Genomic DNA, 19,227 nt, shown 5'->3' on the forward strand with positions numbered 1-19,227 from the left:
CATTATGGTTGTTCTTCCAAAAGTTTACAACTGAACATTGATTTAATACAGCTTTGAAACTTTACTATGCAAAAGAAATGATGCTTCCGTCCCCTCCTCTTTTTGTTTTTTTAAAGTAGTTTATGTTTAACCCAGCACTGTAGTATATGTGTGTGTGTGTGCGCGTGCTTGCTGCTGCCTTACTGTGTACTTCCGGTTCCAATGAGAGGAGTAGTTAACTGGTCAGTTTGTAATGCTGCTGTTCCTACCTCTGAGGTTCTACTGTACCTAAAAGATTGCCTAAAGGTCTGGGATTAAGAGACTGTGGTTGACACCTTTGCTCCTCTGGCACAATGGACCTCTCAGCAGCAAGAGAGTAAAGCTCATCTGTGTGAGAGACAGATCCTTCACTAGGACAGTTCGGAGACTTTGGAATGAACTCTCCCACAAACTAAGGATAATCACAAATCTCCCTATTTCCCAATCCAAATGCAACACACATTTATTTGACCTTGCCTAACACAACAGGTATTTTTAAAAATAAATTTTAGAGCCCCTACTAAAACAAGACACTCCACTGCACTCGCTTTGTCCTCTCATCCTCTTCTGAGAGGAACAACGGCGTGTGACAAATGTGTAATCTCATTGCTTAATGCACTACTTGAATCAGATACTACAGTGATGAATGCAGTGTAAAAAAAAAGTGTCAGATTCGAACTGAAAGAATTATGTAAAATCTTCCATAAACACAATGCACTGTTCCAATATCACGGCAAAAGATGCTTCTTTTCCTCTAGTTATCGAGTGGACTTTTTCCATAGGGAGAAGTCTTTGCAAATCAGACTATTAAAACAGTTGCTATGATGATGTTTGTTCAGACTTCTAGGATGGAGTAACTGCTTTTTGATATAAGAACATGTAGACATTTTGGGGGCATATTTAGAGGAACAGTCTCCAAAAAGATACAAAACAAGGTGACTCTGGTTAGTTGGGCCTAATCTGTCTTCCGCAGAAAGACTATGCAACCTCTCTGCAGTAGGAATGGAAAGACAAGAGGACCTGACCTTGTGAGTTAGGATGCCATTGTAGTTTTTATGTGACTAGAGAAGTGCATGCATAGTGAGGCAACTATATGGGGTGAAAAGTGTAGTATGCGCCTGACATTAAAGAAAATAAGGCTGTCTCAAGAAATACTTCTAACCAAATCTCATCCCAGATGAATCAGAACATTGCCTAAATCTGATGCCAATATGTCTGTTGTTTTTCTTGTTGGCATCTGGTTTATGCCGAGCATGGAATAAAATAATTGCTTTGGTACAGAATGTGCTATTTCTGAATGGATTTTCTACAGAAATGTTGTCCTCACTCAACTCCCTGAATTACGTGAGATTATAAACTTCATATTTGATCCAAAGAAATAAAAAAGCATAACTACTAAGGGAATATTTAGATTTCCATTAGTGGAAAGACCATTCCCCTTAAATCCCTGAGAGCTTTGGGTGCAGCAACAGTGGTAATAATGGACACTTCATTTTTTGACCCCACAGCGTCCAGGCATCTGTTCCAAACATTAACAATGTGTACACTCATATGGTTTCTTATTACACTCAGTTTTATTACTATGTAACAGATGTAAAAGGAATGAGATGTAGTTGTTTCTTTCTTGAAATACTGCTCATCAGTAAATAAGTACAGTTTTGAAGGGCTAAGACAATCCATTAGGGGAACTGAAGGATACCAGAGTTCATTTTTGCCCATCAATAGGTCCCAATAAACAAATATATTTAAAATCATAACTCAACAACATATCAAAAGGTATAGGGCCAGATTTTCAGAAGAGCTCAGCATGCAGCAGCAACTGTTCTAATTGGGATGCTGAGCACTTTTAAAAATCCGGTCCATACTCTGGAATGAAGAGGTAAATTTACCATCTTTATAGTAATAATAGCAGTCAAGGCTATTGGCAAGGAATTCCTCTGAGAAAGCTCTTGTCTACATTCAGAAAGGAGAGTTAAGTTACTGAAAGTTCTTTTCTTATTCTTGAAGATATTCACAACAAGGTACTTAAGTACTGATATTCAGTAAGCCTTACTTTAGGCATGTTCCTGGAACAGAACACAAGCACCTCAGATAAGTATTGTCCCGGTTTTATGCAAGACCAGGTACTTCTCTGCAATAAAGAAGTGATATCTGTGGGTTGGTTGCATAAATTAGAATACCAGTAGCAAACGAAAAGTGGACACCTACATTAATGCCCTGAAAGTATTAACTGGTTCTAGAAGTAGGCTGTCAAGGATTCTACCCCAATGGCCACAAACAAACAAACAAAAAACACAACACCACACAGATAAGGAACAGGCTTGCAGAAAGATCAGACTGATAATCCGATATGAAGTAGAGTATCGACAATAATTCCGTTAAATTTTTATCATTCTTAAATTAACATTTGAAGGACCTGTAATTGCCCTAAGAGTAAAGCATACAACTGACAATCTTGGTTCTATTCTTGGCTTTGACACTGATTTACTGAGTGACCTTGAGCACATCAATTATGTTCCTTAGTTTCCCCAGATCACTTGGAGATCTGCAAATACAAGGTACTAAAGAAAAATTATTTTTGAACCATACCATAGAAACAACCAAAATGACTGACCAAAATCGCAACTAATGAAGGAAAATAAGTTCGAGTCAACTTTAGCTTCAAACTTCTCAAAAAATAAATACAATTGTGCCAAGTTGCGTAACAATTCGACTAATGAAATACTATGATAACATTTACAAGCCGAACAGAACAATGATAGCAACTCCCCCATGATGCTGGGGGAAAGAAGAAAAAAAAAGTCCACTGTGTTTCCTGAACAGAATGCTTAATGGGGTTGGATTTTATTTTATGTCCTAGATAAGAGATTTCTAAGCAGTTAGCGAAATGAAAACAAGAATCTAGCCAGTTTAGAGGACAGCACACTTCAAATAGCTCTCAATCTGCTCTTCTGAACAGCTGCCTCCGAACTACTTTAAACTGACATGCTCTTCTAGTTAGTTGGAATACAGCATGTAAGATTCCAGGTTGGTCTCTATCCCTATGCAGTGACAACTAGTTAACCCTGGAGTTGTTAGATTAAAGATACTGTGCAGAGGCACGCAACTATCTGGTGTACCATTTGGATTTTATTGTGATTACTTCTGCATCTGAGTGAAGAGAAGAAAAATAGATTCATCGCATATAGCTCTGATATCATGCGAATGCAAGACCATAAAGAAATATTAAAGGAGGTCAACAATCTGCAAAACTAGAGAATGACTATGTATAGCTTCTTTTGCCACCAAGCTAAATTTAATAAATTCAAAAACAAACAGAAGACACTTCATATTTCTGGGGGAATTCTGCACCACTACTCACGTACAGAATTTATGTCCCCGCAGATTTCTTTGCTTCCCCGCAGAAAAATGACTTTCTGACAGGGAAGTAAAGGGAAGCCACAAAAGCAGTCATGCGACCCTCCCCAGCAGTATGTTTCAGGTACCTAGAGCAGCAGGCAGAGAAGTAAATCACTGTGTGCAGGGGGTGGGACTAGTGAAGATCCAGCTGGTGGCTCCCACCCTGTGCCAGTCTTCGCTGCTAGCCCTGGCTGGGCTGGGCAGGGCTTCCTCTTCCCCTGCATGACACCCAGGGCCAGGTTAGACCCACTCCCAGATTTCTCTCCCAGCTGCAGAAAGCTCTGCAAATTTCCCCGCCCCACATCACTCCTCAGCTGTAGGGGGAGGGATCCCTGCACAGAGAGCTGCTCCCTCATCTGCCCAACCCCTGTGCATCCAAACCCCTTCATACCCAGACCCTTCCACCGAGCCTCACCCCACCGCACTCAGCACCCCAACCATGAGCCCGACTCCTCCTGCACCTGGATCACCCAGATGAGACACCCACACCTGGATCCCCACCCCATTGAGCCCCAACTGGATCCCCACCGCCTCAGCATCTGGACCCTCCACTGAGCCCCAAGCACTTTCATCTGGACATCCCTGCAGAGTATCATTACCGTTGCACCCAGAACAAGCCCCTGTGCATCCAGATCTCCCCTGCACCCAAATTCCCTATTGAACCACATGCACCCAGATTGCTCCCCACAGAACCCTCAGCCCACATCTGGATCCCCCCCACATTAAACCCCTCCACACTTGGACCCTGCATTGCTGAACCTGCATGCCCACACCTGCTGCACTTGGCGTGGAGGGGCAGGGTCCTGGGGTGTTTCTGGGGCAGGCCCAGTTCTTGCACCATGTGAGGGTTGGGTGTAGCCTCACTGCTGAGTCAGTGTCTCTATGTGCTCTCCAATGCCATGCTCGAACCTCCACATTTGACAAATTAAAATTCTACAATTTTGCAGAATTTTAAAACATTGTGTGCAGAATTTTTTTGGTGCAGAATGCCCTCAGGAGTAACTTCAGCATCTCCTCCCAGACATTAAATGAACAAGATATTGCATTAACTCATGGATTGGTCCGGAGGAGAGAAGCAGTCAGCATAATGAATTCTTGGTCCTCTTGGGCTTCATGAGAGATCTGGACATCAACGAGTAAATGTTCATTAGGGTGAACAGGTTTTTAGCTGTTCAACTTTAATTAAAGTAATTTAGCCAAATCTCTGTGCACTACACTGAAAGTTTCCTCAACAGGTACCCGATGGCATACCATTCCTCTGGAAAGGGGAGAAGGACTTGGTAGCAGGAGCATACATTGGTCTCTAACAGCTATTGGCCCACTAAGCTGGAATTGCTAACAGACACCACAATACGTACCTCTCAGGCTTTAGCAAGAACTCCAAAGAAAACAACCATTTTGTAGATAAATGAGGAAGAATAAATGCTAGTCTTAATAGATATTTTGGGGCAGCACTGTCCACAGAATTTAAGTACCAATCATTCGATTGTCTAAACCGGACATGACCCAAATGAGAAACTATTATTCTATTAAAATTATATTCCAACAGCTGCTTCCAAAAGAGCTAAAATAAAAATAACTGAACTACTGCAATTAGATTAGGACACACAACCAGAACTGCTCTGCACTGATTAAACCCCTCTCCCCCAAAAACCCAGCCCGAGGGGCAGGGTTCATATCCTTCCTTCACATCTGACTTTCAGACCCAGTGCCCCACACATAAGCTCTGAGGCACATGACCACAGATTAGCATCAACTGTTCTGGTTTGCAAACCACCCAAGAGTGGAATTCATGAAAACAAAATAATAAATGACAAAAAAGTTACAACAGCATTTGATTATTCAGTCCAATTTGCTTACTCTTCTCTACTTTTCTAGTGTGCCAAGCCCTAGTTTCCCTCTATACATTCAACTCCCTCTTTGACACTCACTTTTTCCGTGAAGAAAAGGAGTACTTGTGGCACCTTAGAGACTAACCAATTTGAGCATAAGCTCAATTAAAATTTATTTATTCATAAATTTATATTCATATAAATATAATAATTCATATTATAATAAATTTATTCGTAATTTATTTGAGCATAAGCTTTCGTGAGCTACAGCTCACTTCATCGGATGCATACTGTGGATGAAGTGAGCTGTAGCTCACGAAAGCTTATGCTCAAATAAATTGGTCAGTCTCTAAGGTGCCACAAGTACTCCTTTTCTTTTTGCGAATACAGACTAACACGGCTGTTACTCTGAAACAGGAGATCCTGTAAACCCCTTCTCAGAGTGCTGAGGACCACCTGATCTTTCATTCTTTTCAAGACACAGCAACTATCTCTCAGGATATAAGTATCTAGCAGCATACTATAGAATGATGTAAGGTGTTTCTTTGCCAGAGACTAAATGTGCTTGCTTTGTTATGGTCATTTGTATATGGCCTAGGAAAATGGGCCCCATGCCTGGTAGGCACTACCAAAATACAAACTATAAACAATATTACTGTTTTGTCAGTATAGCATACTCAGTCCCCAGAAGCCTGAGAATAGAGAGAGTCTGATTTTCAAACTTGGGACCCTAGCTAGAAAGAGCATACACACTATGGCAAAATAAATACTTTGGCCCAAATCTTCCATTTCAATTCAATGGAGTGAAAAATGAAAATCTAAACAAGATATATAGGGTTTTTTGTCTTCAACAACTCAGATAGCTTTGGTTTTTAAAAGAGGTTTAAGTTTGTTATAGAAAATACTGCTTTTGTATTTTTAAAAAAACTGCAATCATTAATATTTGAACAAACAGCTCTTGCTCTTCTGCAATAATTTTTTTCCATGTCCTTTCCAATACAAATATCCATATTAAAATACAGAGCTCCTCCCAGTAAAGAGTGACATACTAGAATAGGCAGAAACAGCTCTTACAGACTCTCAAATACTAGCACAGACCTTGGCCTTGCAAGGAGCTCCACAAAGGAGCAGAGGTCCACTCCCATCGAACAATTTGCAGGATTAGGACCATAATTAGCTATTGCCATCTATTGAAAAACCTGTGTGCCAACAGCGAGTATATGTACATTATGTGTCTGTCTAAAATAACTATTTAGATGAGAGACTAGTCTAGTCCTTCACTCCAAAAATCTTTCCATAACAATTTTCATCCTACAATACTGTTTACCCCCAAAACAGAAATTAAGATACCAAACTACACTAAAGTAACTGGATCTAGTCTATTTAAAATCCATTAACTATTAACACAAATTCTGTGCTGTTTCTCCAGTCTCCTTAAATAAAGCCTTGTTAGTTAAAGAAGTCATAGTGCAGTGCACGTTACATGCAGAGCACACTATGATATTTAGGTATAACTGGATAACAAAAATCCAGTTTTAGCCTGGAGTTTGATTTACATTGTGCAAAAAGATTTGGGGGGAGATTAAATCAAATCTCTAATTATTTAATATGAATGGCACAAAATAATATGTATATGCTAAATAAAATGCATTTGGCAGAAACAAATGACATTTACAAAAATATCACTAAAAGACACAGTAACGCATTTCTTCATTGTTTCAATTTGAGGTTACATTTCAATTTCGAAAGATGCAAAGGTAAATTAATTTCTACTTACCCAAATTCAAATACAATAGAAAAAAGGCAAAAACCACCACCACACAATTGTGCAAATTGTTTTGAATGTCAAAAGACCATATAACATATTAAAGCTATTTTTAATGCATTGCCCAACTGCATCACCCATTCCAACAGTCTCCCCTGAGTTATGAGACTGTTGCGTGAGTGCTTTCATACAATTACTTGTGTTAATCAACTCAATTGGTCAAATAGCCAAAGGGAGCATTTCAAAGGGTAATCTGATCACAACCCCTTATACATAATACCAGATCTCTTCTCTAATTTATGAAAAAATTATCAGGAGTATTATGAAAGGAAGACCTAAAGCTTAACCTTGCAACAGTTAAAAGAAATACTGTGGTTTTGTAGGATTTTCTTACAAACAGTGTAAGATCTAGCCATTGCTTGACAAAATTGACGCATTTAAGATATAGAATACTTACCTGCACACACAAATCAGATTCTTCCTAAAAGGGACCCTCTTCCCCAAGAGGGAACACATTACCTTCACAGAATCTTTATTATGACAGAGTATCAGAACTCCAGAGCATTCTGGGATTTAGCTGGGTTTTTTGTTTTTTTTTTTAAAAAACCAGATGCCTACCTTTTAGCATCACATCATATGCTAATTCCCTATATGTGTTCAGCTTCTAGATTCATTCTTTCAGAAATGCATCTAATTCTAGTCTAGTCTAATTTGCCCAAAACATTGATTGCATTTTAAATTGTGGAAAACATAAAAGTATCTCTTAAAAAAAAAAGGGGAGGGGGGGAATTACATTGAATAGTTTTACCTTCAGAGTTACGTGTAGTTTTCTTGTGTTTTCTGCATAAAATCCTATAAACAAAGTAGTTGAAAGCTGTCAGATAAGTCATGATTTAGAGCTCATTTAGTTTAATTTAAATAGCAGTACATTTTACCCTATTTACAAGACTCTACAGTTCCAACTTTGTGAATATGGAGTTTAATATAACAGTGTGCTAGACTGCAGTTAAAAATGTACACAATTACAACTTTTTTATAAAACCCAAAATGTTTGTATCCCAATGATAGTTTTACAAAGAGGGTGAAATATAAATACAAGCAGAAACATGGTAGATAAATAGTAGTTACATGTAAATGCCTTGTGAGGGTTTCTCTCTTATTTGAGCTTTATCATGTAATGCACAGTAGTAGTGATATGTCTTGTGACACGTTTTCACATCACAACCAATGGTTGCTCCTGGACAATGGCATAAAGAGCACATCTATAACAGAAAGGAAGAGAAAAACAGAATTCATGCTAGCAGCAGTTTAATACTTTTGGCTTTGGAAATAATTGGAACTAATAGTCATAAAATAACTCCCCTCCTCACGAAACAGATGGCATTACTGAGAGCAATGTATTTAGTCATACGGTCTTTATCCACATTTTTCCCCAAGTGTCATTTTAAATTAATTTTAAAAGGAGAGACAGATGTGTCAGCTACTCAGTTATAAAATATAACAGTAAGATAATAATTTTATCTTAATTATTAATGCAGTGGAAAATAATCCAATAACTTTAGCTAAGTAAGAAGTGCCATGCTGGAACAAACTTAATTTTTCACTTAGATGTTATGCTTCCAAGAGTGGGCTATACCAAACACTGATCAACTGTGGATTATACGATGAAAGAAGGAGAGAAAAGGGACTTTCTTGCTGACCTCAGCTGGCAAATCAGTTTATTCCCTGAAGCATAAGGACTGAATGCTTGAAATTTTACCTTCGTTAACTGCAGCTGCCTCTTTTCCCCCCCTACAAATGTCTAATCCTCTTTTCAAATAATTGGTTTCAGTCATATTCCATGACACTATGGTACACAAAAGGAATGTCTCAATCGTATTAATACCACCATCTTTGTTTTTATGCTGTAGAAAAGGCTACATAGAGGGCAATTGCTTTACTCTTCCTTTTCCAAGGACAGGCACTCTTTCATTTGAGAAATACCTCTTACGCTTCTAACATCTTCATGGCCCTTCTTCATGTGTTGAATTAAAGGGGAAAAACATACAGTCAATGTATATAATGCCATTAATATTCATCATAATTTTTCTAGCTTCTTAACACTGCTCAAACTCTTAGAGTTTGACTGATTCTGAGGTATGTTTACTGAGCTATATTTATTTTTTCCCTGCAAATAATCAGTATATATTGTTCCTTACAATATACATTACCTTGCATAAGGCTACGAAGAGAAAAATTACCCACGCATCCAACATGCCTAACTGCCTTGCTTATCAGGTCTTTCTACAGTTCTTCCAATTCTTTTGTCTCAACTAACCTAAATAAACCTGCCACCAGCAAGTTTTGTAACCCCACAGTTTACCCCATCTTTCATAATGTTAAAGTTAACTGAACAAAACAAAAAAGGAGTGAATCTTGGATCATCCTGCTATTTACCTCCCTACAAATTGAGAAAAACCAGCTCTATTCATACTGTTCCATTGCTCTTAATCAGTTTTTAAATCCATGGTAGGTGTTCAATCAACCCTCTGTATTTCAAGTTTCCTAAGTAACTTCTTGTGAGCAACTTTATTAAAATGTATTTACACTTTCAGAATAAACTAATCAGTTCCCTTTTATCCACTATTTTAATTCTTTCATATATTTTAATAGGTTAGACAAACAATTTACTCTTACATAAGCTGTGAAATCTCTCTAGTGAAATGACAAACTGGAAGAACCTTTATATTGATTTATTGATCTATTTCCCTTTGGAATAAATTTTAAATTTGTTGGAATGATTTTTATTACCTGATTGGCTTGTAACATGTTTAATTCTCTAGGTACATCAGGCACATGAAAAGTTCTAAGCACAATAAGAGACCACATTTTAAGGGTTTCTCCTCACATACAGCTAATAGAAGTAATAATGACCTCAGATCAGTGCATTTACTGGGAAATAACAAGCTGATATTACTGGCCTATCATTATAGCTTAACCCCTCAACTATCACCAGAAATATTCTGCATTTCTCCCATCATTGCTTTAATATGCAGAAGTAGCTTCAAGTAGCAACATCTACCAAAAGAGGACAACTACTTAAACTCTGCCTGCCAGCAAACAGAATTTAGTAAAAATTACCAATATGACTATTAGATTTGGAAAACCACACTGAGTGCTTTACTGCTTCTCCTATAAAGGAGCAGTCAAGAATGGAAAGCAATCACTAAGTACAAAATGTTTAAAGAAAGAGTGCACATTCAAGCTTATCAGGACAAAACCATTTAGCCTCTTCATATAAAACTTGGACCTAGTTCAAGTGCCTGGTTTCGCTAGATGGTGTGCTTTAAGAATCCATCCTCTTCCAACATGTTACTGATAGAACAAAAAAGATTCAGAAGCACAAAGAAAAATCTATATTCTCATGAATCCCAAACATACAAATCTTGTAAAACCATTTAAAAAAAGACTTAATAGTCAAGAAGTTTCTTGTTGGCCCACATAGCCATATGCTACACTGCTCTTTATAAATATCAAATCTCCAATCACACCTATACTCTCCAACTGCTATAGCTCAATGAACACAATATAATTAGAGCAAATAAAACTCCACACTGAAAAAGACTAAGCAAAGTACTGTACTGTTTAGTGATGAGGCTGTAAGTAGCATGAGGTGCATCATGTAACTTCAACCTCCAAATAAAGCATCCCTGGTAGAACCTCTTTCCAGACACACCTCCCTGTCCCAAAAACTGAAAGTGCTTAAGGACTGTTTTAGTTATACTATATCACTTGTTAGAAAATATTTGCAAAAGCAGTCATCTCCCAGCTAAGAAAGATGATTGTAATAATACCTAGCTCTTATATCAAACTGAAATCAGCCTTAAAAATTGAGTAATGCCTTGCAAACGAACGGCCCTTCATATCACACAGCTCCATAGCAGTTTGGTGAGGCTATGATTAAACTCGTTTTCAGTATGTGCATCTCATGAAAAATCTGCATCCCAAGGCTCTATCAAATCATTAAAAAAACCGAAGCAATAAGTATCTTGGCAGTAAAGGCCAGTTTTTGGCAGTGAAACCAACTGCTGGTAAAGGAGCAGTGTTACACTTGCATAGCTCCCTGGAATGCAGGGCTTTGGAGCGGAGCCCACGGAGCAGCTCCGGAGCAGCAGGTTTTTGCCTGGAGCTGGAGCAGAGCTGGTGCACAGCTCCAAAGCCCTGCTGGAATGTGCTTCCATTGTGAAATCTGTCTGAAAATATTAAATAGGAAAGTAAATTTAAGAAATGCTGGTTTCTCTTTGTATGCAGCCCATTAAAAAGAACAAGTAGTTTATTTTGTTTATGAGTTTTAAAACTTGATTGGAAAAATTATGGCACATTCACTATAACCATCTTTATTTGTTGATAACATAAGTACAGTGCTAGTGAAAATGTTAAGATTTGCAGTTCATTTTTAGTAATTCCAAAAGTATTCCACAATCTCCAAAATAACCTATTTATATATTTGAATTAGACTATACACATTATGATTAAAATAAAAAAACAAATTGATTGCTTTAAGACACTTCCCACTGTTAGTCATTTGACATTTAGAACTCAGTCCTGTTCCTATTGAAATCAGCTGCAAAACTCCTATTGATTTCAATAAGGGATCACACCTATTGGTGGCTATCCATCTAGCTACCACCCGACCCTTTCTTTAAGATTTACCCCCCCCCCCGCTTTTTTTTTAAATGCATGACCAGTTTTATCTTAATGACTCCTCACACGGGTTAATTACCCATTACACTAGAGGTCACAGACAAAGGGAAAATCTTTTTTTTAAAAAGATATGATACAATAACTAAGTTCAGTAGTACACTGAATTAGTTCATTAGATACTTTGCAGAAGTTAAGAAAATGCTACTTTTCCATTTTCAAGAGGCAGAATTACAGACTTACCAGTTTAGTGCCTCTTTTTATTTCCTTTTGAACATCTTCAATAGAAAATCCACCAAGACTCTCATTATCAGAGTGTGAAGATACCAATGCAGATGAAAATAGCTGCAAGTTGTGTAAAAACAAAAACTTCATTTTAAAGGGTTTCCCGTAATATGGAATAATTATAATTTGTAATAAGGAACAATTTCAAAATACAAACAGTGGTATTAGTAACTTATATACCACTGCCACAAGTGGGCTGAAATTATTCAGGATTTCATTTATTTACATAACGCAGTTAATAAACTCACAGCTTTAAACTTCCTTTTCCTCCATTACTTACCATACATTTGTGATGTGCTGCCACCTTCTGGTTTTCAGACATCAGTAATTGCCCACATTCATTATCTTTATTAGACCTACAAAAACCACACTTCCGTTGCCTTGAAGACCCTTTTTTCTGTCCAACTGAGCTTGTCATGATTTTTAAAATGGCTTTAGAATGACACTTCAGTCCTCACAAATGCTACAGGGAATAAAAATGTCCAATAGTGATGTTAATTTCAGCTGAAATTAATTTAAATTATATTTACTCAAGTTACTTTGCATTTCTCTTAAAATACCTGAAACATCTACTACGTCTCAGAGTGGAATATAATTTGTCTCATACACACAGCTAGAGTATAATATATGAACAAACATGTATATCGCAAAAGACGTATTTCCCAAAATCTTTAAGAATGTGGCAACAGGATATATAATGGTCCCTAAAGTAAGAGAAGTAATAAAATTTATACAAATGTAAAGGCTGAGAGAGGGGAGGGGAAGGGGGAAAATGAAAAATATAACAAGTACAGGAATCATTTAGGAAATCCTGATGCAATATTGTCTCTCGTTCCATTTATTCATTCATTCCAGAAGCACACTGCACAGGGAGAGCTTTACCTTAGCATACAATAAAACCCATTCTACTGAACTCCTTTAGAATCAGCAATAAAAAAACTGGGCTACCATCCATAAAAACTAATAAGTATTGAATTTAAAAATACTCATCTTCAGCTTTACAAATATGAGTAACTGTCCTTATGAGATGAGAAGATAAAATGTTACCATTTTAGGTATTACACAGATACAATGTGGCTAGTTAAAGTCACGAACAAAGTTTTAGAAGTGAATATTTGTGACTAATATGCTGTAATAGAAACCCTTTAAGATCCAGGGTTGTTTTTCGCAATCTTACCCTAATCCTTAATATGTGCATGACAACAGCTGTTCTTATCCTAAGAAAAGTAATTTAAAATTAAACTCCACATAAATCACATGCTTGTAAAACATAAAAAGTAACAGTTAAAAATACAACACCAAGGCCCCAGTTCAGCAATGAGATTCACATAGGTGGATCCACTTCAATGAGGCTTCATACATGAATCTGTCTATGTGGATCTCATTACAAATTGGATGTTTTAGGGCCCAAACATTCAAGAATACACACTTTTTGGACCCATTTTAAAGTTGAGGTTTGCGTCCATTCACCTTTACATCTCTAAAGGAACAAACGTGCTATAATTTATATAATTAAATGGTCTAATTTAGAGACCCTAAGTAGTATGCTTGTTTACTGCTTTTCCTCTTTGAAGATCTGGGTCTCAGTATCGTTCTGGTCACATATGCAATGAATATGGGTTTCTCAGCCTTCGTCTCCAGTAGACGCCCATCTAAATCAGGAAGACCATTACATAGTTCAGAACTTCTGCTAAAAAGAGGTCCTTGGCTACAGTGGCTGAGGCGTCATAGGTCAGGATTGAGTTGCAATGGTACAACTGACTGGTGAAATTTGTCTAGTCCAACTCTGCATGGTTCTTGAAAGTGCTACAAGTTTCTCACTTTCCTAGCCACTAATATCACTCCCTATTTTTATAACAGAAATAGGAGGAACACTTAAGTTTATATACCTCTGTACAGAATAGAGTTAATGAAGATCCTTTTAATTCTCATGTGGTGTTATTCACAAATTTTCATAGATATAATTTAAAAACATTTTTTCTTGCCATGCTAATACAAGATTCGTATATCAAAATGTAAATGTATGTCTTATCTCTAGTGCTTGTTCTTTTTACTGTTTCATTTACTTCCATTTTTAAGTATAAAGCAATATACTAGATTGGTGACATACTTGTAACAAGAATGCACATATTCTAGATCTAGCTCATTTACACACAAAAAGAGTGCCATGTGAATAAATGAGTCACACCCTTTTGCAGTGGCAACAGAGAGCCCTTAAACGTTAAGCACAAAAAAGTACTTACTATATTCTTCTAAAGAGAAATCAAAATAAGATAACTCTGCACTCCATTTATTAAACAGAAAGAATGGCTGGCTTTTGAAGAAAGTAAAGAGACTTCCAAAATGTTCTTTAATTCTTTAAAATCTAAATGAGATTTTGGAAGCAGGGAAAAGGGCTTCAGAAGAACAGTAGGAAACTATATAAAAAGATTTTTTGTTCTTAGGTCACATTCAAAAGCTTCACATAAATCATGCAATAATGGGCTGAAATACTGTAACAATTTAAAATGCAAGAACAACTTCTGTTTTGATAATTAATATTACAGTAGTTATATATACACACGTACAAGAGGCTATATGCATGCACTGTGGATTAGATTTAATTTGACTTTTCTTTTTTTTCAGATTTCATTTAATTTTTCTTACTTTATTTTCTTATTCAGGAACTAACTCTTGTGTCAACAACAATGACAGTCCTAATAAAAGTAACTTAAGACATTTAAAGTCAAATTCTGTCCTTGGATGTGTGTTCACAAAGTCCCATTGACTAAAACAGGAGTTATACACACAATCATATGGAGAATTTGGCTTTAGGTATGTCAATCACTCCTGCTGCTACATCAATAGACTCTCCCTTTTAATCTCTGAATGGCAAACTATAAGATTTTGGAAGATTTGAATAATTCATAACCACGAAAGTCAAAATGATTGCTCACTTTAATATTTTGCTTCTTGGAAGTTACTGATAAAGAAATATGTTCACAGGTCACTTGGCCTTCAGCATTATGTTGTACAGTGCATCTAAGACACACACATATAATAAGATACACGGTTAATAGGGTATGCATGTACCATTGTTTATATTACCTCACTCCTTGAAGTAATTTTGTATTTTTTACAACTTAGAAAATGATGGTAATGTGTGCTCCATTGAGCAGGTCCCTGTTAGCATAGCAATGAAAAGATGCAATTAACTGGCTGAAATTGTGTTTTGGCATGATTATTCAAATACAGATATTTTTAAAATGCAAGTACAACTAAAAAGCAAAGATTAGGTCAGAAAGGAAACACATTCCTATCAAAATCAGATTTGATTATTCCCAAAGCATTTTTAAAGGAAACCTAAAAACGCTCTCTAATTGTGCTTTTTGTTTGCACGTGTTTTCTGTATACCTAGGCATTTGTACATTATTTATACATTGTTAACGCTTGCAAAAGAAATTGATTAGTACCAGAAGTATTTTATCCATACTACTGACTTTAAGTTACATTTGTTCACCCATGATGTATATTAATGCATTTTCATCACCTATGACAATCTGGTATGGACTGGAAATTCTTTCCTTCATATCATAGGGTGCACATGGCATCCTGTTCACATGTATATATTTTTTCATAAATTCACATCACAAACCACCATGGCTTGCAGTGAATGTATATTAACATAGGTTAAGAATGAGTAAGCTACTTAGTACAGAAAAATTGCTAGGTTTAGATTTTCGATAAGACTACTTACAAATAACAAATGTATCTGACAGCATTTCAGAAGAGCAGAAGCCTTTATATTTAGCTCTATTTTAACTAATTTACATTTTCTGAAGACAGTTAGAACCAATTGCCCTGCCACATTACAGATCCATCATCCTGAATGCAAACATTTAAAATCTTGCCATTTAATTTCTTATTGAAAATAGTTTATGTCTAATCCAGATTACTGACTAAACACCAACCTACTTCTCACTCGACCAAAACAGGCACAACTCAAAATCGGCAAAATATTCTTCCAATCCACTTTTTAAAATAAACTATAAACTGGGTTGTTTTTTTTTAAAAAAAAACATGTGACATGTACACATATCATTGGACTGAAACAGTAGTCGCCAAGTTTCAGTCAGAAGCAAGATTTACAATTATGCTATAAACCCTGTAAACAGAGCTATATCATAGAAACATTGACTATGGACATCTGTACCAGTAACAGTAACCTATTTAAAAGGGACAAATGAGTCTTTTTTTTGGAGCTGTACTGACAATACAATACTAAAATCATGTCAGTATCTTCCAAGATCCTATCTAAAGGGGTACCTAATTTCACAATAAAATCTCCTATAAAATGAAAAAAAAAAAAAGGAGTACTTGTGGCACCTTAGAGACTAACCAATTTATTTGAGCATAAGCTTTTGTGAGCTAGAGCTCACTTCATCGGATGCATACTGTGAAAATACAGAAGATGATGTTTTTATACACACAAACCATGAAAAAATGAAAGCTGTGATAAGAGATTCTCAGCTACAAAAAAGGATTCTTTTTGTAATTCTCTCTTCAGAATTTGTTCATCTGTGCAGTTTGATGCATATTAAGACAGTACTCAAGGTCATCTTTTCCTTCTTGATATCTTTTTTATTTTTATAAGAGTTTTTCACACAAACTATGTTAAGCCCTGCACTCTAGTTTTATTGCCATCTTCTATAGGACTAATTCTAAATGCACAACTAACAGGCATACTCCTTGTCCTCATATGAAATCTTGCAAAAAATATATGAGTTTAGGAGCTTGAATTCATAACTTGGCTAGACACTAAAAATCATTATCTTAATAAAGACGCTCAATTTACCACTTATTACAACAATCTGGAACTCACTAACCCCTCCTTTCGTCCTATGTCTTCAAGGATGTTAACAGGCCACTTTGCCTTGAATGGTCCCTTAGAATATATGCTAATGACTTATAGTAAACTATCTGTTCGATCTTGCATTTAGCTGTGACACTGAGTACCTTTCCCAGACCTGAGGAAGAGCTCTGTGTATCTTGAAATCTTGCCTCTCTCAGCCAAACAGAAGCTGGTCCAATAAAAGATATTCCCTCATCCATCTAGTCTCTCCAATACTCAACATCTCTCAGGAAAAAACAAGGAGGGCACTTTCTCAATATATGAAACATTACTCAGCACTGAGGGAGGAAAAGATAGATAAGAAAGGAAGTTCAAGAGCTTTTCTTCATGCTCTATTTATTAGCTAAAGTCAGGCCCAAGCTTGCTATTTCTTACATAGAATACTGGATTACAGTTTATATGCAAGGCTCTCTACAGTAAAGTTTAATTGTTTTGCTAAAACCTCTGGATTCTTCAGGATTAGAGGTGCTATGCAAACACAGGATTGTTTGGGTTTTTGTTTTAAAAAAACATGTAACAGAATTTGAGACATGGGACAAGCACAAGAGAAACATGCCTAGACATTTTTCATTTAAACTTGTTAGAAAAGGGATTTTGGATACTTTCAGATGAAAAAAAATAAATATTTAGGCAAGTATTTTTACAAGTGACTGGTGATTCTGGGTACTCAACCTGAAGTACTTTAAAGGGGCCTAATCTTCAGAAAATGCAGATTACCGTTCCCCTGCCAATCAAGCCTCTTTAAAGTATCTACTTGAACAATGAGCACCCAAAATCATTAAGCACATGAAAATCTTGGTTTTAACGCATATGCAAACAAGATTTGTTAGCCTCTAAGGTGCCACAAGTCCTCCTTTTCTTTTTGAAGATTTTCCATGTACCTCATACCTAGCGAAAACACCGAAGGCTGGTGTAACAAGCCTGCAGCAGATAATTTGGATTTACTTTCAGGAAAGTCTGGGATTCCCACCCATGAAGGGGGCGTGGAGGGTTTGATCGAGCCATGATGCGGGGCATCCACCTCACAGGAGGAGGATTCAACCCTGGCTTGAATAGTTTGGTGGGGCAGGCAGCTGAGTGGGGTCCCCCCTCTCAGAAGGGAGAATTACCTCTGCCGTAGCTTGCAGTGTCCCTGGGGTGGGATTCTCACGCGGAAATCGATCCCGACGGCTCCCTGCAAGGCAGGGGCGCTTCCCAGCTGGATTATTAACGCCAGGAGAAGACGGGGGGGGGCCCTGAGAGACGGGAGAACAGTCTAGGCTTGGAGGGAAATGGCCCCCAGTTTTGGGGGTCCCCTTACAACACGGGCACGAATCCCACCGGGCGCAGGGGGGACCGCTGGGCCCTTCGGGCGCTACCCCGGGACGGGCTGGGGTCCGCCCCTCCAGAAGGGCGAGCCCCCCGCCGGGCTTGGGCGGCTGTTCCCCGGTTAGGCCGGCGCCTCAGGCCTGAGCCCCGGCGGCCCCCCAAGCTGCAGGGGCGCTCGGCGGGGCGGGCTGGGGGGGGGGGGTCTCTCCTCAGGCGGAGGGGCCGGGCAGGGGCTCCCCCGCCACCCGCCCGCAGGCGGCTGGGCCAGCGCCGCCCTCAAGGCAGGCTCGCTCACTCACTCACTCACTCACTCACCCAGGTAGGCGGGGCGCCGGGGAACAAGGACTCGGGGGCCCCGCGCCGCTGGGCACTCAGAACCGCTCGCTCGCTCGCGCTGGGACCTTCCCTTTCATTCGGGGCAGGGGACGCTGCGCCGCCGCCGCCGCACGCACGCACGCACGTCTTCGCGCTGGCGCCAAGACGTCACGGCGTTCCAACCGGCGCGTGATTGGTGCACGAGGCTGCGAGGCGCGGCCGAGGAGAACTGGTCCCGGAGCGGCCTGCGGTGGCCACGCAGGCGCACACGAGCATCCGAAGTCGTCGGCTGCGGAGAGGGCGGTGGGGGGAGCGCGCGCACAAGGGAACCCGCGCGTGCGCAGCTCTCCCTGACAGCTGGCGGGGATGGGGAAAATGGAGAACCCGCGCGTGCGTAGAATGCCTTTTGGGTACAAGGAGGGTGACCCGCGCATGCGTACAGATCATTTTGAAGGCTGCTGTGGGTAGAATGAACTGGAGGTTGGGAGGCTGCGCGTGCGCATGGCGGAGCTGGCTCTGCAGAAGGGCTGGAGGGCATAGTCCCCTCATGCACCAGAGGTGGGCCTTGCTTGTGGCACTCACACCACCAGACTCCCTTAGGGCCTCAGGGCAGGGGCTGTGCTCTTCCTGGGTACAGTTACTTGTAGGGCCTGTGCCAGGTGCTGTACAAACACAGAACAAAAAGGCAGCCCCTGCCTCAAGGAGTTCACAACCTGCCACCCACCATGGCTCTT

At 38.9% G+C, this 19,227-nt stretch overlaps 1 protein-coding gene across 5 annotated transcripts in view; it reads right to left on the reverse strand.

The window, feature by feature from the left end:
- Nucleotides 1-18,704, reverse strand: part of PHF6 (PHD finger protein 6) — a 38,180-nt gene extending 19,476 nt beyond the window's left edge. The window contains exons 1-7 of one of the 5 annotated variants that reach the window (XM_084638654.1): nt 18,494-18,704; nt 14,916-15,000; nt 13,157-13,196; nt 12,260-12,442; nt 11,938-12,039; nt 8,143-8,276; nt 7,823-7,866 (exon numbers count right to left, since the gene is read on the reverse strand). In XM_084638654.1, coding sequence (XP_084494780.1) covers nt 7,823-7,866; nt 8,143-8,276; nt 11,938-12,039; nt 12,260-12,397 — 418 coding nt within the window. In that variant the 5' untranslated portion in view covers nt 12,398-12,442; nt 13,157-13,196; nt 14,916-15,000; nt 18,494-18,704. Of the gene's footprint in view, nt 1-7,822; nt 7,867-8,142; nt 8,277-11,937; nt 12,040-12,259; nt 12,443-13,156; nt 13,197-14,915; nt 15,001-17,979; nt 18,110-18,493 lie in introns of those variants that run through there. The other 4 variants (XM_084638653.1, XM_084638652.1, XM_084638656.1 and 1 more) reach the window with 4 other exon arrangements.
- Between the last annotated feature and the right edge of the window lie 523 nt (nt 18,705-19,227).

This window comes from Lepidochelys olivacea (assembly GCF_965140295.1).
Source record: "Lepidochelys olivacea isolate rLepOli2 genome assembly, chromosome: 9".
Taxonomy (NCBI): Eukaryota; Metazoa; Chordata; order Testudines; family Cheloniidae; genus Lepidochelys; species Lepidochelys olivacea.